The following is a 20,681-nucleotide window of genomic DNA, read 5'->3' as shown; positions in this document are numbered from 1 at the left end:
GTCTAAAACTGAACCCACGATTTCTCTGGGGGTAGGCCTGAACAAATGATTGATATTTGTGCACACTTAGGGTTTTGGGAATGCCCTACTTAGCGTTGCATGTCCTCTTTTCACCTTCTCGTGATACACAGACTGCCTTGGGTGCACACTCAGGTACATATTTACTACTTGAGTTCTTTTGCTCCCATGGCTTGTTTTTGGTCCTCAGGGCATTCTTGTTTGCAATCTGTGGAGTGTTTATAGCATTGGAATAACATCAGATCCTTAAATGGAATTTGGATTATTTACTTCCAAATGTTTCTCCCCAACAGTCCAATGACTGTGGAAGTAATACAGTGCAAAGGCACCTGATCTGATTTGAATAGAAATATATGTGGGTATGGTTTTAGAGCTTTGTGTTTATTAAAAAAAGAAAACAATCTTCCTTCTTGATCCTTGGGGCTAGTTATCTTGCTTTTATTGCTGTGATAATACACAAGAAAGAAACACCAAACAAGCTGAGACAGTTGAAAACGCCCACATCCAACTCAGTTTATTTTATTTGAGTCTATGTAGTTCTGTGGACTTGTTTCATGTACCGGTGCTTTATAAAAAACAGGACACAAGCTCTGGATTGCATTTTTTTTTTTTTTTTGAAAGGTAGAACTTCTAGTTTAGAAGTAGAGATTCCTCTTCAGGGAATATGTAATTGTTTAATTAAGTTGATTAGCACGCTCCATTGTGTCTTGAAGCTATTCAGAGGACTGCGGGGGCATCTGTTGTGCCGGCATTGGGAGGCAGCTAGGTTGTTTCAGAAATAAGCTGCAAATGCCTTGACAACGGCAGTTTGACACGGCTCGATGTAGGCAGTGCCACGGTGCTGCTCGGGGATGCTTCCTCTTGGCTTCCTGTAGGGACATGAATGCTCTTCGGTACGTCCAAGGTGTGTTTTGCGGGGAGGGGAGGAGGGGAGTTTTTATTGAGTCTCGCCTTTCCCTCCTCTCCTTCATCGTGACGGCTGGCATTTTCCACCTTCAAACAATAGCATGAGGGATGTTATAAATCGCACATCATTTTCTGGGTGGGCTCATGGGTAGCCATTTTCTACCCACGACCTCATTTCAATGGCCAGGACTCCGCATGTGTAAATGGACAAGTCTTCAGGAGATTTGGGGAGGCTTTGCCAATCTCGCCTCTCCATTTCCTGTCTAAACCGCTTCTCCCATGTCCACAGCATGTTTATGCAACATCGCATAAAACTTCTAATGGGCAGTTTCTTCCAGGTGACCTCCCTGAGAGGCTGGGCTGTGAAGAAATCTTAAGAAACCTGACCCTGAGGAAATTGCCTCTTTTGAGAATATTACTTGGTGCAGAAACAAGGAACAGAATTCAGTTATTTTTGGTTCTTGAATAAATGAATTCTGTTTCTTTTTATGTAGGTGGCGAAAACATTAACCCCTGCAGCAGGTCTGGTCTGAGTCGGAAATTGAACTTTTGGTTTCTCTGAATTAGGAGAACCTGGGGAAAGAGAAGGTTAAAGTTTTTTTTTTTTTTTTTTTTTATTTGAACCTCAAGCAACTTGGACTCGGTTCTGCCGTCTGTATATCTTTTATAGATGTGTCTTTTCCAGGGTTGTCTGTCTTTACGTTAGATTTTCTGTAGGCCAGGACTGTGGCTGTAGAATGACCTCTAAGTTGGCACCATGTGTGGGTGGTTACTAATGAATCCTTTCTTAACCTTCCTAGCACTTTTGGAGAAATCCATCAGTAGAAAACGGGACACTGAAGCCATACAGAAAGCCAAAATTCTTTATTCATCTTGCATGAATGAGAGTGAGTAATAAAGAAAATAACTAAAATATTTTACACCCTATCCTTCAGAGTGTCTATTAATGTTTAAAGATATTGTTTAAGGAAAACGAGAACTACTAAGAATTCGATTAATGTTCAAAAATGTTGTTTGAGGAAAGGAACGATTCTCAAGGACTGAATCTTGACTCTCCCTGTCTTAATGTTCTGTTGCTGGCTTGATGGAGAAAATAGGAAAATAATTTTATTTCTTTGGCTTGGATTCTTTAGGTAGCAGTTATTCCGTGAGAAACTTGGGTAGGGTCAGGAGGGCAAACCCCACCATATGTGGTGCAGAAACAAGAATCCAGAGGCCCTGTCCGGTCTGAGAAGGAGCCTGGGAGAGAGGGCGTTTGGGAGTGTTGTGTTGCTCTATCCCATAGAACCTTACCGGGGTCTAGGAAAATCCAGATTCCCGGGTGGGCCAGCCTCCTCCTGCTTCTCCATCAGCCTAACAGGCAGCTTAGGTGGGTGTCTTAGGCCTGTCTTGGCATCTTGGGTCTGATTGGAGTTAAGGTTAACACTTGCCATTTTCTCTGGTGTGCTTTCTCAAGACCACTGCAGGAAGAAGCCAGTGCCTGTGGGAAGTGTGTTACCTTGTTTAGGATTTGGGGTATTATTTGGTGAGCTAGAAGAGGGTGGTAAAAGATGACCAAAGAGTCTGGAAGCATTAATTCACGGGTATTGGGGAGTGGTTGGCTCTCCTGAATGGTTTCCTTTACTTAGGATTGTTCCTTAGTCTTGCAGAGTATTCTCAGCCTAATATCGCTCATTGGGCTGTAGTGAGCCCATCTTTTCTTGTCGAGAATATCCAGCAGCTTCCCTAGTCAGCTCTCCTGGCAAGAATACCAAGTTCAGGCAGTCACACTGAAGTGTGAGTCAGAGGTAGTTCTGTCTCTGTGGTCCTGCTCAATCCGTTGCACCTCTCTCTAACAGCTGAAATGTTAAGTTGGGGTCTTATGGGGAATTTTCTCTTGAGAAGATATACTTGCATTCTAGTTTGGTGATCCAGTTTGCAATTCTAACTCTTCCTTTGTATTTGCTCCCTTTCAGAAGCGATTGAAAAAGCAGATGCTAAACCATTGCTACATATCCTGCGGCATTCACCTTTCCGCTGGCCTGTGCTCGAATCTAATATTGGTCCTGAAGGAGTTTGGTCAGAGAGGAGGTTCAGTCTTTTGCATACCCTTGCAACGTTTCGTGGTCAATACAGCAATTCTGTGTTCATCCGATTGTATGTGTCCCCTGATGACAAGGTGTCCAACGAGCACATTTTGAAGGTATAGTGAGGACTTGTTCATACTCTTTGTTCAGTCCAAGGTTAGACTTTTGGGGTGTCTTTCTGGGGAAAGAGACTCATCCTATCTCAGTGAAATCAGAGGATAAAAATTCTGTTAAACATTGGGGTCTAGAATAGTCCTTCCTCCCAGATTTGCAGAGTGTAACTCATGAACAAACCAATTTGGTCAGCCTTTCAGGAAGCTGGTGAGTGAGTTTCAAGTCATCTCTGATCTGGTCCTCAAATATCTACTCTGAGCATGTGTGGGGTCCCTAAATTCCAGTGGGGGAGCAAGCTGCTAAGACTTTCTGAACTCTGCTCTTCCCTACACCTGCTCATTCTCCTGACAAAGGAACAACAGTGAAAGACTCATCAGTGAAACAGCTTGGCAAGGATTCAAATAACATTTTTTTTTTTAAAGATTTTATTTGACAGAGAGAGACACAATGAGAGAGGGAACACAAGCAGGGGGAGTGGGAAAGGGAGAAGCAGGCTTCCTGCTGAGCAGGGAGCCCGATGCGGGACTCGATCCCAGGACCCTGGGATCATGACCTGAGCCAAAGGCCGATGCTTAACAACTGAGCCACCCAGGCGCCCCTCAAATAACATTTCTTAAATTGTTTTGTGTTTTGATCCTACTGTATTTTTTGCTTCCACACTTTTTTTTTAAGATTTTTAAATATTTGAGAGAGAGAATGAGCAAGAAAGAGCAGGAGTGAGGGGGAGGGGCAGAGGGAGAAGCAGACACCCCGCTGAGCAGGGAGCCCTACGTGGGGCTTGATCCCAGGACTCCAGGATCATGACCTGAGCCGAAGGCAGATGCTCAACCAACTGAGCCACCCAATTACTTTGACTAATAATGAAGATTTTATTGAACCACTGATTTTTTTCTCCCAATTGTGTCCTTTGTCAAACCAGCAAATATTAGTGATATATTGATGATCAAATCATAGAAGTATAAAACCTTTAGAATATATTACCCTTTTCCGCTATAAGTCAACTTTTAAAAAGCCACACCATGCAGCTTATTTTTTGGTTTATACCAAGAGGCTGGCTTTTTTTTTTTTTTTTTTTTTTTTTCTGTAAAGGACCAGATAGGAACTCTTTTAGGCCCTGCGTGCCCTCTGGTCTCTGTCTCACCTACTCAGCTCTGCTCTTGGACCTGGGAGAGCACCTGTAGACAGTCTGTCCATGGACAGGTGTGGTTCTGTAGCAGGTTGGCTGGCAGGCTGTAGTTCACTCAGCTATAGTCTAGACGATGGAAGTCTCAGGAAATCTCTAGGCACTTGAAGAATACCCATCTACCCAGGAGGAAGTTCTTAGTTCCAGAGACAGCTGTATTTTCATGCTGGGTGAAGGAACAAGAACATGGCATGGAGGTAGACCCTAATGCTATCCGGTAAGACGTGCTATACAAGACATGGTGATGCTGCCTAAGGGTCCAGTTGATCTCTGCCTCATGCTGATAGGTTACTCACTTTAAAACCCAACAAACCAGATTTTTAAAAAGATTTTATTTATTTGAGAGAGAGTGAGAGCGAGCGAGCACGAATGGGGGGGGAGAGGGGCAGAGGGAGAGGGAGAAAAGCAGACTCCCCACTGAGCAGGGAGTCTGACATGGGGGCTGGATCCCAGGACCCCGAGATCATGACCTGAGCTGAAATCAAGAGTCAGGCGCTTAAGCGACTGAGCCACCCAGGTGCCCCAAGGCTATCATCCTTAATTCCAGAACTATTGTGACATCCTTTCAAACACCTTAAGTGGTATTTTGAAGTTAGGTGGAGACTTTCAAACTTAAGTTTAAGTTTATGCACTCTATTGGGTGATAGAAGATCTTTTTTTTTTTTTTTTTAAGGATTATTTATTTTAGAGAGAGTGCAGGTGGGAGCGCACACAAGTTCAGGGCGCGGGGCGGGGGGGGGGGGGGGCGGCGGGGGAAGGTGGAGCGGGGAGGGACAGAGGGAGAGGGAGAGAGAATCTCAAGCCATCTCAAGCCAACTCCCCGCTGTGTACAGAGACTGATGCAGGGCTTGATCTCATGACCCTGAGATCATAACCTGAGCCCAAATCAAGAGTCTGACACTCAACCAACTGAGCCACCCAGGCTCCAGTGGGTGATAGAAGATCTTGATTCACACACAGATAAGTAGTTGCAAATGGCAGCCATTTTATTTTTCACCGATTTCTGGACCTACTCTAAGAATTTATCTCCTTAAACATTTTATTGTGGAAAATAATACAAAAGTAAAAAGAATAGTCCAACAAAATCCCATGTACTCATCAGCCCAGCTTCAACAACTGGCAACTTTTGGCAATGTTCTTGTTTTATCTGTTTAGATTCCCCCTTTTTGTGGGGAAGCTGGAACATTTTATAGCAAATCCAAAATATAATATCACTGCCCTGGTAAATCAGTGTTTATCTAATGGAAAGGACTGTTATCACAGCCAAAAAAGTAACCATAATTCCATAATTAACATCTGACACCTAGTTAATTTTCAGTTTCCCTGAGTGTCTCAAACATGTCCTTTTAAAAAATTAAACAGTTGCTCTTTGATTCAGGTTCCAAATAGGAATCTCATGTGCATTTGGATGATAAGTCGATTTTAATCTACAACATTGTGAATTTGACTGGTTTCAGTGCAACCTAATAGGTGGTGAGAGAAAAATCTTGTTTATAGGAGAATCACAGCTTAAAAAATGTAGGACAAAGAATAGCACTAAAAAGTTACCATTTAGGGGCGCCTGGGTGGCTCAGATCATGATCCCAGGGTCCTGAGATCAAGCCCCGCATCGGGCTCCCTGCTCAGTGGGGAGCCTGCTTCTCCCTCTGCCTCTTCCCCTTCCACCCTCCACGCTTGTGCTCGCTCGCTCTCTCAAATGAATAAAGTGTTTTTTAAAAAGTTACCATTTAAAAATATTTCTAATGAGATAAAGGACCAAGGCAGCTACCATCCATAGTTGCTAAAACCATTAAGTAAATGGTTGGTGCGGGAAACTCATGATAGAGAGATCATACTGACGTCAAAAGAACCCACATGTCAGTGGTAGCCTTGTTCAAAGCAGGGCAACCAGATTTTATATACCTTCTGATACCAGGCAGTGAGAAGCATACACCGTCATCAACGATGTCTTGCCGAAAGAAAAGGAAAAATAAAATGAACTTGGATGCTTACAGGAAACATGGGGAATAGAGGAACATGGTAACCAGTTTTTAACAGCTTGCCTTGCATACTTAATATTCAGTTAGATGAATCCTGGAAACACTGGACTGTCAGGGATAGAATAGTCTCCAGATACAAGAAGGCGCTCACGGACTTCCTGCTGCTGTGCTTTGCCAGCATGGTGACTTGTTCTAAACTGCTGTGTTGAAGCATGGCTTGGGACGGGGGTACAGCACAGGTTTGCTTTATTTTTTTTAATGATTTTATTTATGTATTAGAGCGTGCACGCATGAGCGGGGAGGGGCAAAGGGAGAGGGAGAAGCAGGCTCCCCATCGAGCAGGGACCCCAACGCGGGGCTCGATCCCTGGACTTCAGGATCATGACCTGAGCCAAAGGCAGACGCTTAACTGACTGAGCCACCCAGGTGCCCCACAGGTTTTTATTTCTAGTTACATCTCTGTACCATTTTATGTGAATGAATAGTCACACACCTGAATTAACAAAATAGAGCTACAGTCTTCGTAAACGTGACATGGTTAGAAGTTCAAGCTTATGTCTAGATATGGTAGGAGAAACTTTCTTCTGAGATCTGCATAAAACCCAATGAACCTGACAAGAATGAGCAAATGGGTCACTGCCGATGTTGTAGAATTTGTGAATTTTGCTTTCATTAGAAATAGTTAAAACCGTACAGAATTTGATTATTTCAAGCCTTGGAGCACCTTTTTTTTTTTTTTTTTAAGATTTTATTTATTTATTTGACAGAGAGAGAGACAGCAAGAGCAGGAACACAAGCAGGGGGAGTGGGAGAGGGAAAAGCAGGCCTCCCGCCGAGCAGGGAGCCCGATGCGGGGCTCAATCCCAGGACCCTGGGATCACGACCTGAGCCGAAGGCAGATGCTTAACGACTGAGCCACCCAGATGCTCCTTGGAGCACCTTTTAACTTTCATGGAACATAGTTTGAAAACCACTAAGGTAGTAGAAGAAAGAATAGGTTTTCGTGTTAAAGAGACTGAGGTTCATGGTTTGGCTTCGTGTTTGACTCAGTGAATATCCGTGTGCAAATTGTTTCACCTGTCTACGTCTCATTTTCCCCATGTATACTGACGGGTGAATTAGAATGTACTTTTCCCTGTTGCCGTGTGCTGTAAATGAGATGAATGTGGTGACAGTTTGCAGGATAGATACTGGGACACGGTAGCACAAGACAAGAGGTGCCCTTCTCTTAAAGCATGACAAGGCAACTGGTCAGAACCATTTGGAGAACCACTTGACTCTCTTCGATTTTGGTACCCAACATACCTCTCGGATCTCAAGTTCACATGTGCGAAAAATAGGCAATTTCAGTTAGTCTCACATCCATCTGAGCTCCCGTGCCACCTCGTAGTGGGAAACCCAACCAGTCTAGGCATTTCCCCACCTTCTGGTTGCCCCATTTCTTAGTCTTCTCCTAGGATAGTGGGAGATTCTCCACTCATCAATTACGTGTTTCTGAGAAGAAACCCCTTCTCTCAGCCCTTGTGGACCCTTCAGGTGTACTTTTCTGCTACCGGGGACCTGGGTCTCCCACTCCCTCCGCCATCCTGCTGTTTTCTAGGGGCAGTGACTGGTCACTGTGCCTATGAGAAACTTGGACTTCTTTGGCAGCTGAGGAGATCTTCTTCTTGCTCTGGGAGAACTCTTTCTTACCCCAGACTCTCCTCCCTCTATGTACTTAGACTTCTTTTCCCATCACGTCCTGTTTTCTTCAATGTTTTTAGCTTTTCTAATCCCATGAACCCATGAGGGTGAAGAAAAAGGACTCTCTTTGGGAAGGCACAGCACTGTGGCAATTCCTTTGGGCGAGCAGGTGGTACTTTTGGGTGAAGAAAAAAGGCACATTTCCAGTGGGCAGAGGTGGCCCCATACTAAGCACAGGCAGTTTGGCGAGCGGGGGGTTGCTCAGATCCGCCCAGGGGTCCTCTCTCGAGCTGCCCTGTGGCGAGATGGCACAGGATTTGCCACAGGCTGAAATGGGAGAAAGGAAATTCAAAAATAGAGGAAACAACAGAAGGTACAGCCCCCAAACGTACCTTGCTACATGTGTTTGGGTTTATTTTATGTAAGGAGATTACAAGAATGAGGACTTGCAGGACAATAAAGGACTTGAATATATAGGATCCTGAAAAAATGTTTGGAAGACCAGGTTGTCTAAGTACGTGTTACTGAAACTGACTTAAAATCATCATTAATGGCCTGCTTTTGTCTAGCTTTTAGCAAAATCCTTAAGAATGACAAGGAGAGACCCTCTTGGAAATGAAGTTTTTCTAATTGCTTTGTCTTTTCTTTTCCTAAATCATAATTTGGCAGATGTTTCTTTTTGTGTTACTGCTTTGTTTCCTAACCTGAGGTTTGTTGTACTTAGAGAAAAAAAAATTCATCTTTCAGTTCAATATATCGGATTTCCTAAACACGTACTTTATTTTCTACTTGGGATGTTCGGATCATTTGTAAACACAAGGATTAAAAAACCTCCAGTAACACAGTGTCCTAATGTTGGTCTCTTGAGAAAGTCTTTTGCCTCAAGAGTTTGTATGCTTCTAAAGAGATTTAGTTGTCAGACCTTATTCTGTTTGGTGTATTTAAAACGTTCCCTAGAAACCATAACAATGTGGAGGTTTAAAAAAGGTCCAGTAACTTTACTTGAGTCATATAAACTTTTACAATAAGAGGATTTAACTTCATTTCATCAGAGGGAAACTTTGGCTTTCATGATGTTGTCTATTTAGTTTCCTTTCCTGTGAGACTGAAGCTCAAAAGATTGCTCCAATTTGTCTAGATCTAATTGAAAGCCAAAGCGTCTTAATCATAATATTGTGTTTCACGATCCTGGCTTACTTAATTTTTGGAAGAAATGGTGGTAGATTGGGAGTTTTAGTAGGATGAAGCCAGGCTGGCTTATGATTTGGTTGTTTGGGACCAATTAGAGAAGACAGCTGAATACAACAATTTAAGGATTTTAATAATACATGCAGGCAAGATGGATGTTATGAAAATCTCTTTTTTCCTCCTTGAAACAAGAGTAGTGTTTTTCCTTGAATTTTTCATAACATCACTAACTCTTAACTTGGCCTTTGTAGAATTTGTTGCATATGAAGGAGATCTTCATGGAGAGCTGTAATGCTATACCAATCTTACGTATTAAAAAAAGAAAATATTAGAGATTATAGTAGAATGAACTAGAATACATAGATAAAAACAGTGTAGAGTTGCATAAACGAATGATACAGGCATGTAGAATCCAGTTTTTATTCACATGCTACTAATTTTTGATTTGTTACTTAGATTTTGTATGTTCTTAATTTGACTTAACTTTTTTCCTGTGTGAATCAGATTTAAATTAGAAAATCTGTTGGGATCTGTTTTATTTAGTCTTTAGGCAGTTGCTGAAACTCAAGAAAGAACAGCTATAGATTTAGAGAAGGTTCTGGAACTTAAAAAAATACTTTTAAATTTACATTCAGTGAAATTAACTTTTGTGATGCACATGTCTATAAGTTTTTTTAAAAAAAGATTTTTTATTCATTTGAGAGAGAGAGAGTACATGCGTGTGTGCGAGAGCACAAGCCGGGGGGAGGGGCAGAGGGAGAAGGGAGAAGCAGACTCCCCGCTGAGCTGGGAGCCCAAAGATGTGGGGCTCTATCCCAGGATGAAGGCAGACGCTTAACTGATGGAGCCACCCAGGCGCCCCTGTAAGTTTAGACAAATGCAGACTCATGTAATCACCTCCATCACCCCCCACAAAATTACCTCATTTTGCTCCTTTGTAGTGAACCGCTTTCCCCATCCTTAAACACCATTCTGTCCCTGTAGTTTTGCCTTTTTCAGAATGTGGGTAAAACTTCCCTGTGTTGTTCCATGTATCAGTAGTCCATGCCTTCTTAGGGCTGACTACTATTCCAGTGTATATCACAGTTTATCCCTTCACCAGCTGAAGAACATTTGGGTTGTTTATAGTTTTTGGCGGTTATGAATAGAGTTACACGTGGGTTTTTGTGTGAGCGTTAAGTTTTTATTACTCTTAGATAAATACCTAGGAGCGGGATTGCTGGGTCATATGGGGTCATGTGTAAGTGTATGTTTAAGAAACTGTCAAACTGGTTTCTAAAGTGGCTCTGCCATTTTGCATTCCCACCGGCAATGTGCAAGTGATGCAGTTTTTCTACATCCTGGACTGCTTTTACCTTAGCAGGTTTTGCTTGTTTGTTTTTGCCATTCTAATGATATATAGCGGTGGTGTATCATTTGTGACTTACATTTTCCTAATTATTAGTGCTGTTGAGCATCTTCTCATGCACTTACTTTCCATCTTCATATCTTCTTTGGTGAATTGTCTGTTCAGATCTTGTGCTTGCTTTTAAATTGGGTTGTTTGTTTTCTTACTGTTGCATGTTGAGGGCTCTTTCTAAACAAATCCTTTCTCATATATGTGATTGTCAAATATTTTGTCTCTGTAGCTCATCTTTTTATTCTGACAGTGTCATTTGCAGAGCAAAAGTTTTTAATGGTGACGCAGTCCAATTTCTTTTTTCTTCTATGGATTGTGATTTTGGTATCATGTCTAATAACTCTTTGTCTAGGGGTGCCTGGGTGGTTCAGTTGGGTGGCTCAGTCGGTTAAGCATCTGACCTCGGCTCAGGTCATGATCTCAGGGTCCTAGGATCGAGTCCTGCATCAGGCTCCCTGCTCAGTGGGGAGTCTGCTTCCCCCTCTCCCTCTGTGTTCTCTCTCTCTCTCTCTTTCAAATAAATAAATAAAATCTTTAAAAAAATAACTCTGGGGCACCTGGGTGGCTCAGTTGGTTAAGCGTCTGCCTTCGGCTCAGGTCATGATCCCAGCGTCCTGGGGTCGAGCCCCGCATCAGGCACTCTGTTCAGTGGGGAGCCTGCTTCTCCCTCTCCCTACTGCTTCCCCTGCTTGTGCTCTATTTCTTTCTCTGTCAAATAAATAAATAAAATCTTTAAAAAAAAATAACTCTTTGTCTAACCCTAGGTCACAAGAGTTCCCCCTATGTTTTCTTCTAGAAGTTTCATAGTTTTGGGTTTTACATTTAGGTCTATGATCCATTTTGAGTTAATTTTTGTAAAAGATGTGAGGTATGAGTCAAGGTTCATTTCTTCTTCTTTTTTTTTTTCTGCAAGCGGATGTCCAGTTGTTGTAGCACGTTCTTCAGAAACACTGTTTTTTCCCCTTTGATTGCCTTTAAGGTGTTGAAACTGTTCACTTCAAGAAATTATGCTATACTTTTCTATAATAATTTTGGTTATTTAGTTGTCTATTATTTGTATTTTTATCACCTATCCTAAACTTTCCAGAGAGAGTTCTAAATTTTGCAAAGATTTCTCAAAACAGAATTATAATTTGATTCCTTTAAAAAAAAAAATCACTCAATGCGGTACAGTATTTTAGGGGTATGGAGGTAGAAAAATGTGATTAATCAACTCTGTCCAGATTGGCATTTTTGTAAAATACTGCAGTGAGGAGAATGCTGGATCTGGTGACGGGAGACCGTGATTCTCCTCTGAGCTCTGCCTGGCCATGTTACATTGGAAAAGTCACCTCAGTTCTTTGGCTTTTGTTTCTCCACAAGAAGGGGGAAAACCAAATCATCTCTAAGACCTATTTCAACTCAGATAGCTTTGATGCTATTCAGTATTGGTAGAACCTCAAAAGGGTTAGAATCCATGAAGCAGGGGCCGGTCTCTGATTCTTGATAATTTCTGTCTTTGCTGAAGTACCTATTTGCCTATCACTCTGAGTGCAGGGAACTGTTTCTGTACTGGTGACGAGACTCAGACTATCCCTGCGGTGCACATTCCATGATTCTTGTTACAATGGTTGGTAAGAATTTATATTACAAGCAGAAAGCTTTCTGTTTTGTTTCAACAGCTGGACCAAGCAACTCTCTCCCTAGCCGTGAGGGAAGACTACCTGGATAATACCACAGAAGCCAAGTCTGTAAGTTTGACTCATATTCACCACTGTGTCTTGTCAGACTGTTGTTGGGTTCATAAATTGTTCTAAAATCCCTGACTCTTTACTGGAAATGAACAATGTGACTGTTTGATGACCATGTTGCCAGTGCAGGAAGCAGAGGCCTTTTATTCAATCAGACACATGGCACTCCCTATCTCCGGAAAGTCTGGCCGTCAAGGCTCAGGGCCCTCATGATCGAGCTGGGGAGGACAGCACACCTGAATGAAGTAACCAAGAAATGAGCTTGCAGCCTTTCCTCAGAACTGTAGAGAGCTCACTGTACATTGCGGAAGTAAAGTGTGGAGATTTGACTGGGTTGACATAGTCAGTCAGTGGTTCTCAAATTGTATGGCTTAAGAGTCATCTGGGAACCTCCTGTTAAATGTCGATTCTTGGGCCGCAGCCCAGGAGAGGCCCATGTAGGAGACTTGAAGTGGGGCCCAGGAATCTGTTTTCTTAACAGATGCCACGGGTTAATGCAAGGTTAATAAGGACCAGATGGGATCAGTTCCGATAGACTTCTTGGGTTGGCTGGGAAACCTAGTAGTTTCCTGGAGATTGGAGTAGAGCTGCTTCATTCCTGACACTTTCAATTCATTTTGGAAACATGGTTGAACTTCCAAAGGAGCCTCAGACCTGGGGGACCCTTGACTAGGGAGTTCACTGGTTTCTGGCCCAGCCTAAGAATGTAGGAATGTAGATTGGGAAGTGTTGGGGTCACAACGGAAGTCCCTACTCCTTTGCTGTTACTAAACCTTGTATCTAGAAGGTTCTGGAGGGCAGAAAGCTAGGTAAGATCTTAGGCAACTTTCTGGGTAAGGACACTCATCAAAGAAGGTTGGCATGTTTGTGTTGTTCAAAGTGGATAGAATGAACTTTTGCCAATCTGCAGGCACCTACCTTTCTGTTGGGGTCACCACCCTATCAGCAACCAGGCTTGAAACCCCCTCCCCTATCCCCTGTAACCAATCAGTCAAGTCCTGTGGATTCTACTTTCAAAATCTCTGTTCCGTCTGGTCCCTCCTCTCTGTCTTTACTGCCCTAGGTCAGATCCTTGTTAACTCTCGCCTTGACTACAAGTAGCCTTTAACTGTTAACTCCTCCCCTTCATTTCATTGCCTTCTTAGCACCACTGGACAAGTTCTCTTCTCAAAGTATAGCTCCCAGCATGCTTTGATCATCACATGATCCCAGAACACTTTTGCTGCCTCATTTACTTTTGTTTTTCTCCCAACAAAGGCAGCTTACACACCTCACAGGAGGATTCTTCGCTACTCTTGAACCTGTCTCCTTCAAGTGCTCTGTGCTCATTTCTCCAGGCTGGAATTCTTCTCTACTTTTTGAGTTTCCAAACACGTAGCAGCTTTGTTAAGGAACTGATTTTGATCTCTCTAATGTTACAGTTAGTAATTACATGTTTATCTCCCTCACTGGATTACACACTGAGAACCAGACTCCTGCATTATGTAATTTTTCATCTGTACCCCGCATAAGCCCAGAATGCCTAGCAAGACATCCTATACATGTACTGATTGAATAAATAATTTCTTAAATTGAACTGGGAATTATAAAACATTGTTTCTAAATAAGACTCTTTGCCAAGCTTGCTTACTGATTAACAAATATTTATTAAAGCCCTGCTATATGCCAAGCACTGTATAGGTCTCAAGGTCATAAACATAGCAAGAATAGCATATATAATCAAGATGTAAGGAAATCTTAGTCCCATAGCATAACCATGTGATAATTTAATATGTGGTATATTGAGTTCTCACAAATAAACCTGAAAGGAGAGGTTACCCTCAACAAGATTCCACAGTTCCCACAGAGTTAAGGTCCCTCTCCAGTGCCATATGAATAGCCTGGCAATGGGTTTATGAACATGCAGGGAGGAAACTCTGTATTTGCTATTTGCTGGGTTTCTCTTTATCATTCCTCTCTTCATTCTTTTCTCCCTGAGTAGTGAGGAGAACTTTGTAAAATCCATACAAAACTGAAGAGACAAAGGGTTGCAATCACTGGTCTTTTTATTGCTTAGTGTGAAGGTGGGTAAATTGAGCTGGAAGAGAATAAATCACAGTTTCCACTAGTCTTCATGGATCATGCCTCCTGCTTTTAGCAAACATTCTTTCTCATTATTTTATTAAAACCTCACTTGCCTGGAAAGAGGAGTCTGACCTTTAATTTTCTATTCTGGGCTCATTTGGAGATGTTTCCTGTATCTGTAATATCATTGGTTGCCAGAAAACTAGTTCTCTTGATCCTTGGTGGACTGGTCTTTCATGAAAACAGTCCCCCACTAGCTGCCACTCTTTCCCCCAAAGTGGTGGGTGGATGGTTGGTTTTGCCTCATGCCTGTAACCATACTTGGAGTATAGAGTGAAATTGAAGAGCATTTACTTCCACCTGCTGTTTTTGCCCTTCTCTGTCCCTGAAACGTACTTTCTAATAGGCTGTTGTCATGGTCACTTGCTTCTTTATCTCTTACAGTATCGGAATGCCCTTTACAAGTTCATGGTGGATACGGCTGTGCTTTTGGGAGCTAATAGCTCCCGAGCGGAGCATGACATGAAGTCAGTGCTTAGATTGGAAATTAAGATAGCGGAGGTAAGTCTTAATGTAAAAATCTCTTTATTTTCTTTTCCTTATTTTAAAAGTAGTATACCGTGAGTGAAAATATATATAAAAAGGGCATTCTGTGGCATTGTCCTTTGGATCCAAGGTAGAACTAATAGCATCCCCTCTGGAAAGGAACAGGAAGAAGAACCATGATAGAAAGAAGAGCTCTTCTTTCCTTCTGCCTCCCTGCTTAAAGCCCAAGGGCCGTATGCTGCCCAGCTGTGGCCAAAGAACAGCATCAGGGAGATCCTCTATGTTTTCCTACACGACTTCTGTGTGGTTCCTATAGAAGAATAGTTAGTTAATAAATCCATATTGATTTGGCTTGAGTGAAAGGTTATTTTTCATTTAGTTTACTCTTTATACCAGTCCCACTCAGGGTCAGTCTGACCTAAGATCGGGGCTTTGGGAAGTCTGTTCACCCGTCCTGGATACTGGATATACAGTTTGATGTAGAAAGTGCATAGGACATGGCAGTAAGCATTTTTTAGCTGCCATTCTGGTGCTACCTTGTACCTAACCATTTTTCATTCTTTTCTTGCCCCACTTAAGTGCCACTGTGTCACATGCTGTGTTCTTTGCGAGTTACCTTAAGTTCAGGCTTGGGGTGGAGACCTAAGAACAAACTTGAGGGAAAATAATGAGAAATCCTCACTGGTTTGCTTTGTTCAGAACATAACTTCTTTTGTAGAAGAACCAAAGTGTAAAATCCCTGTACATGCTTAGGACTGGAGGGAACAAATGTGAAATCTGTTTGTGGGGATACCTCGTAGTGGGGGGAAAAAAATGACACTTTTATCAAGTCTTGCATATGGGTTGGTAGTCTTTTATAACAGAAGTTGGTAAAAATCCTTAGTTGCATATGAGTCCAGGTGTTGCTTGGTTTTGTGTTTGGCAAAGTGGTGGCAGGGTGTTGAGGTATGGAGTAGGGATGATTGATAAGGGTCAGGAGGAATTAGTTTCTCTCAGCTGCAGTGATGTACATGCATACCTCTCTCCAAACTCTTACTTGCAGAGCAGAAAGTTCATTCATGCATGTCACCTTTGAAGACTCTGTGAACACTGCTGCAGATGTTCTGGAGTCAAGACTGGGCCTCTAAGCCATGTCTAGAGGCCATCTGGATTCCCTTCCCAGGCAAATAGGAGACCCAGAGCTCTAATTTGGACTGAAGCTCTGATATAGCAGGGAAAGGCCTTGCCCTGAGCCAGGGATTTGGACCAAAAAGGGAACTAAAAACAGCTGGGCTGAGGCAAGACTGGGAATTGTTGAGAGGCTAAATGAAGTGACAAATCCATGGGGTGGGGGGAAGTAGTTGGCAGAGAGCTGAAAACAGCTCTGAGGCCAAAGGGCTTCAATCCGGGGCTGAGAGCCCTAGTAGAGGGAGGGAGGGGTGTGGACATTCTCTGAGGTAGTGGTTCAGATGGATCCAGGAAGCTGTTTGTAAGATTCATGAACTTTCTCCTGTGGAGGGTGAGGTGGGGGAGAAGGTGAGGGCGCTGAAGCATTTAGAAAAGAGGGGGTAGGTATCTGTCACTCAGCCCTGTGTGATTTTTATCTTCAAAAATCTGTGGCACGTAGATTTTTGGCCAGCCAGTAATTCTTACCTCCATCTTTTATACCCCTAGCTCATTCAAAATTAGTGGAACACATAGTACTAGGGAAACTTCTGAAGCTGGAGAGACAGGACAACCTAGCCAAGCACAAAAAGGTCCTTATAAATACAGCCATGGAAGTGTGCATTTAACCAATACCAGCTAGAGAGAAGTGTTCACAAAGGGAGGGCACATTGATGGAGTGGCCCTTGTGATTGGAACCAAGTAGAGTTTAATTGGAAAGGCTTGACAGAGAAAATGAATCTTAAGCCAAGTCTGAATCCTAGTTCAAACTATGGGAGTGGTGATGGTGGATGGGGGTGCCAGGGTAGGAGAGTCTTGTGTGAGGTAGAAAGTGGCAAGTTTAATGCAAGGGAGTCAGAGGATGGAGGGCCTTAAAAGCACAGTATGGTTTAGGGGTATGGGGAGCTGCTTCCTGTTCATGGACATGATTAAGACGGCCCTTGAGGAAGATAATCATTGCTGCTTTTCTTAGATTCAACATAGCTTAGATTTGGTGTTGGCACAGTGGCCAAGAGCATGAGTATTGGGAATAGAAAGAGTGTCAGGAGTCAAGGTTGGAGATGTAGACTTGGAAATATGTGTTTGAGTGGTAACTGAACTCATTCCCTGAGCGGTGGGGGTGGGGGTGGGGTTCCTCAAGGCCAGAGAAAGCAGAGGGAAGAGGGGAGGGGAGGTAATGAGCTGTTGACACAATGATCACAGATGGCAGTGGTATCCAGATAGTCTAGTGCTCTTTAGTGAAAATGTGCCCCAAGGGATAAAGGGATGGCCTGTGGTTCATAAGCTCTTCTGGTCATTATCTGGATACCACAGGTGAAGGTGGGATGTTTGTCTCAGTTGCCTAATCTCAGTTTGGCTGTCAGACCTGAGCCAGTAATAGATTTTTGTGCATCCACATTAGAGATGAGGAAGGGATTTGGGAAGTTATTTTTGGACTGAGGGCAGTGTTTCACACTGAACAGGACAGGAAGGATTCTTCTTATTATCTTCATCTTAATTTTGCCTAAAGTGATGTCTTGTTTTCTCTCTCTCCCAAGTTCAGCACTGCACCAAAATCTTGAAAAGCTTTATGATACTTGGCAGATGTTTGGCACATATAGAAGGTAGTCATGCATCCAGAAACGGTTCATTTGAAACAATAACCAAAGTCTCTTTCCACCAGATAATGATTCCACATGAAAACCGAACCAGTGAGGCCTTGTACAACAAAATGAACATTTCCCAGCTGAGTGCTATGATTCCCCAGGTTGGTGAAAATGATCTAGGCAATGTTACCTTAACTGGTCATTTTACAAACGACTGTACATCATCTGTGTGTGAAGTTTTGCCTTTGTAAAACCTACCATCAGCCTTATTGGTTATCATCGTTTGTCAGTCACCACATAAAATATCCCCTGTCTGTGAGTTTGGATGCTTTCTACTGTAGGGAAAAGAAAACCTTTCCAAGAGTGGCTTAAAAACTTAAAGTCCATTTTCTTACGTGACAAAAGTCTAGATGTAGGTGGCTGTTGGTGTTGCTTTTGCTGTTGAACAGTGTTGTCAAAGACCCACGTTTGTTCTTTCCACTCTCCTTAGTGTGTTGGCTTTTTGACTTCCTGTTTGATGACTCAGGACTGTAAGGTGGCTACTGCAGCTCCACATAGCACGTCTGCCATCAGCCAGGGAGAGAGGGGAAGGGCCAGTGATAGTCATGTCTGTCTCTTTCACCAGGAAAAATACTAAAGCCTTTCCAGCATATTCCCAGATGTCTTCCCTTTATGTCTTAAGTAGGACTGGGGCTTTCCTGCCTACAGTGAGGAACTGGGTTTCCATTTCACTAGTAGATGCAGGCAGCGGAGAAAAAAAAAAAAAAAAGAAAAAGGCTGGAAATGACTTTTGGGGTAGCCAATTAAAAACGCCAAGAGAGTGGTGCTCTGAAGAGGGGACACGTATTACTTTTTGTTGCTCCTGTAAGTAAGGCTGCCCAGAGGGGAGACCAGTAGTGGAGCCTGGCAGGGGCAGCTGTGTGTGTCCGTGAGTGAATGAGCGCAGGGAGCTTGGTGGGTGGGGGAGGGGTGTGAGGGCAAGCACCGGAGGGAGCGACGTGGGGGCGGGGCAAGAATGAAAGACGGCGGGAGCTGAGGAGGGAGGTCGTGTGCTGTCCGCGGGCAGGATGGTACACAACGACGACGGGAAGTCTGTGTGTGATGCAGGCGCTAGGTCTGGGCAGCACGTGGCCAGTCGTTTCTTTTCTAGAGTTGAGCAGTCACAATCTCTAACTATGTGGTCAGAAATTCAGGCAGTGGAGGATGTTCAGCCAGCTCTCTTTGCCTCTCTCCTTGCTTGCTGCCCAGCAGATGTTCCCTCACTCTGTGTTTTGTCTCTCTCCTCAGTTTGACTGGCTGGGCTACATCAAGAAGGTCATCGATGTCAGACTGTACCCCGCCTGAAAGACATTGGCCCCGCAGAGAACGTGGTCCTCCGCGTCCCGCAGTACTTAAGGATTTGGTTTAGGATATTAGGCCTTGAGAGGAAGAAGTAAGAGCTTTCTTTGTGTATTTTACCTGACTTTTGTTTTTCCTTTTAAATTATAAGGCCTTCCCTCTCACATCCTTGACTACTGTTGTTGTTTAAGAAAGTTTACCTCAGAAAGTCTTAGGGAAAATCCTCGGTGCCCTTCATGACAAATTGGCCAAAATCATCGTCTGGTGTTATTTACTGGCTGTGATAGCAGATACACAATGTTTTTGCCCCTCATTTCTGCCTTTCTCCATATTTCTCTCTCTGAAAGCTTCAGTTGTTTCCTACTTTTAGGAGCTAGTTATATAATGACGTTATTTTACTGAAATTTCTATATGAACATCTCTTTTTTTCCACTTCATTCTTGGTCCTTTGCTGCTTTTTTTTTTTTTTTCCTGGTTTCTTTGTTAGCCAGTAAGTCACTTTGTTGCAATATAGTGAAGTACCTGTGTTGAATAAGAGTAGTCTGAGAGCCATAGAAAAATTGCACTGATGAAACAACTTCAGGAACTGTCTGGTTTTTCTTATTTTATATATAATTTTAAAGATTATTATCTATTTGAGAGAGAGAGAGAGCGACTGTGCAAGCCGGGGTGGGGGGGCGGTGCGGGGGAGGGTGGGCGGTGGTGAGGATCAGAGAGGGACAAGCAGAGTCTGCGCAGAGCACGGACCACAGTGCAGGGCTCAATCCCATGATCCTGAGATCAGGACCTGAGCCAAATCAAGGGTCGGACACAGTGGGACGCTTAACTGGCTTAACCTTAACTGACTGAGCCACCCGGCACCCCTGGTTTTTTTCTTATTTTATTTATTTATTATCATTATTTTTAAAAGATTTTATTATCTATTTGAGAGAGAGAGAGAGAGTGAGCGAGGGAGAGACAGAGCAAGGCGCAGGGGAGGGGCAGAGGGGGAGAAGCAGAACTCCCCGCTAGGCAGGGAGCTGGATGCAACTGGGGCGCAATCCTGGGACGCCAGGATCATGACCTGAGCCAAACAGCGGTTGCTCAACTGACTGAGCCACCCAGGCGCCCCATGGTTTTTCATATTTTTAAAGAATGTTTTAGATTGGTTGCACTGCTACTTTAGCACTACAACAAGAAGATCCTAAAAATGTCCATGAAAGGGAATTTTACATCTTCATGAAGCCATTCCGATTTGACTATAGAAAATGAAGCTCAGCAAGGTCAAGTAGCTTCACAAAGGCAGTTTACTAAGCTAGATGCCAGACCATAATTAAAAATCATATATTTTTTTTAAATCATATTTTCTTATTTGGACTTAGGGCTATCTTGCCGGAGTTATGTGTTAAAAAAAAAAAAAAAGAAAACCCCCCAAAAAGTTGCCTGCAGAAGTCCTAGGAATAAAATTTAGCATCCATCCCTACCTATGGAAACACTTAAACACCTTTGAAGAGCTGCTTTTCCTTTTAAGATTATATTTTATGATAAAAGCAGTATGTGTTTCACTGAGAAAAGCATGCAGAAAAGGGAGAGAAGAAAATAAATAAATTTACCTGTAAATTCTACCATTTAGGGATAAGCAGTGATTCTATAAAAATTTTCTAAAGTGAAAATTGAAATCTAGAGGTAGGTTAGTGGATGTGTGGGTTAGAGCCTTGCTCTTCAAAGTGTGCTCGCATGCCAATATTACACCTATTTG

At 43.0% G+C, this 20,681-nt stretch overlaps 1 protein-coding gene across 1 annotated transcript in view; it reads left to right on the top strand.

Annotated features, from left to right (window-relative positions):
* PHEX (phosphate regulating endopeptidase homolog X-linked) overlaps positions 1 to 20,681 on the top strand; it is a 215,977-nt gene that overhangs the window by 38,150 nt on the left and 157,146 nt on the right. Inside the window, 7 exon segments of the mRNA XM_027607309.2 lie at positions 1,725 to 1,811; positions 2,880 to 3,106; positions 12,198 to 12,266; positions 14,775 to 14,891; positions 17,683 to 17,766; positions 18,893 to 18,941; positions 18,944 to 19,037. Coding sequence (XP_027463110.2) covers positions 1,725 to 1,811; positions 2,880 to 3,106; positions 12,198 to 12,266; positions 14,775 to 14,891; positions 17,683 to 17,766; positions 18,893 to 18,941; positions 18,944 to 19,037 — 727 coding nt within the window.

Source organism: Zalophus californianus, chromosome X, assembly GCF_009762305.2.
Source record: "Zalophus californianus isolate mZalCal1 chromosome X, mZalCal1.pri.v2, whole genome shotgun sequence".
Classification (NCBI taxonomy): domain Eukaryota; kingdom Metazoa; phylum Chordata; class Mammalia; order Carnivora; family Otariidae; genus Zalophus; species Zalophus californianus.
Note: the sequence above shows the minus strand (reverse complement) of the source record. Positions and strands in the feature narration are given on the sequence as shown.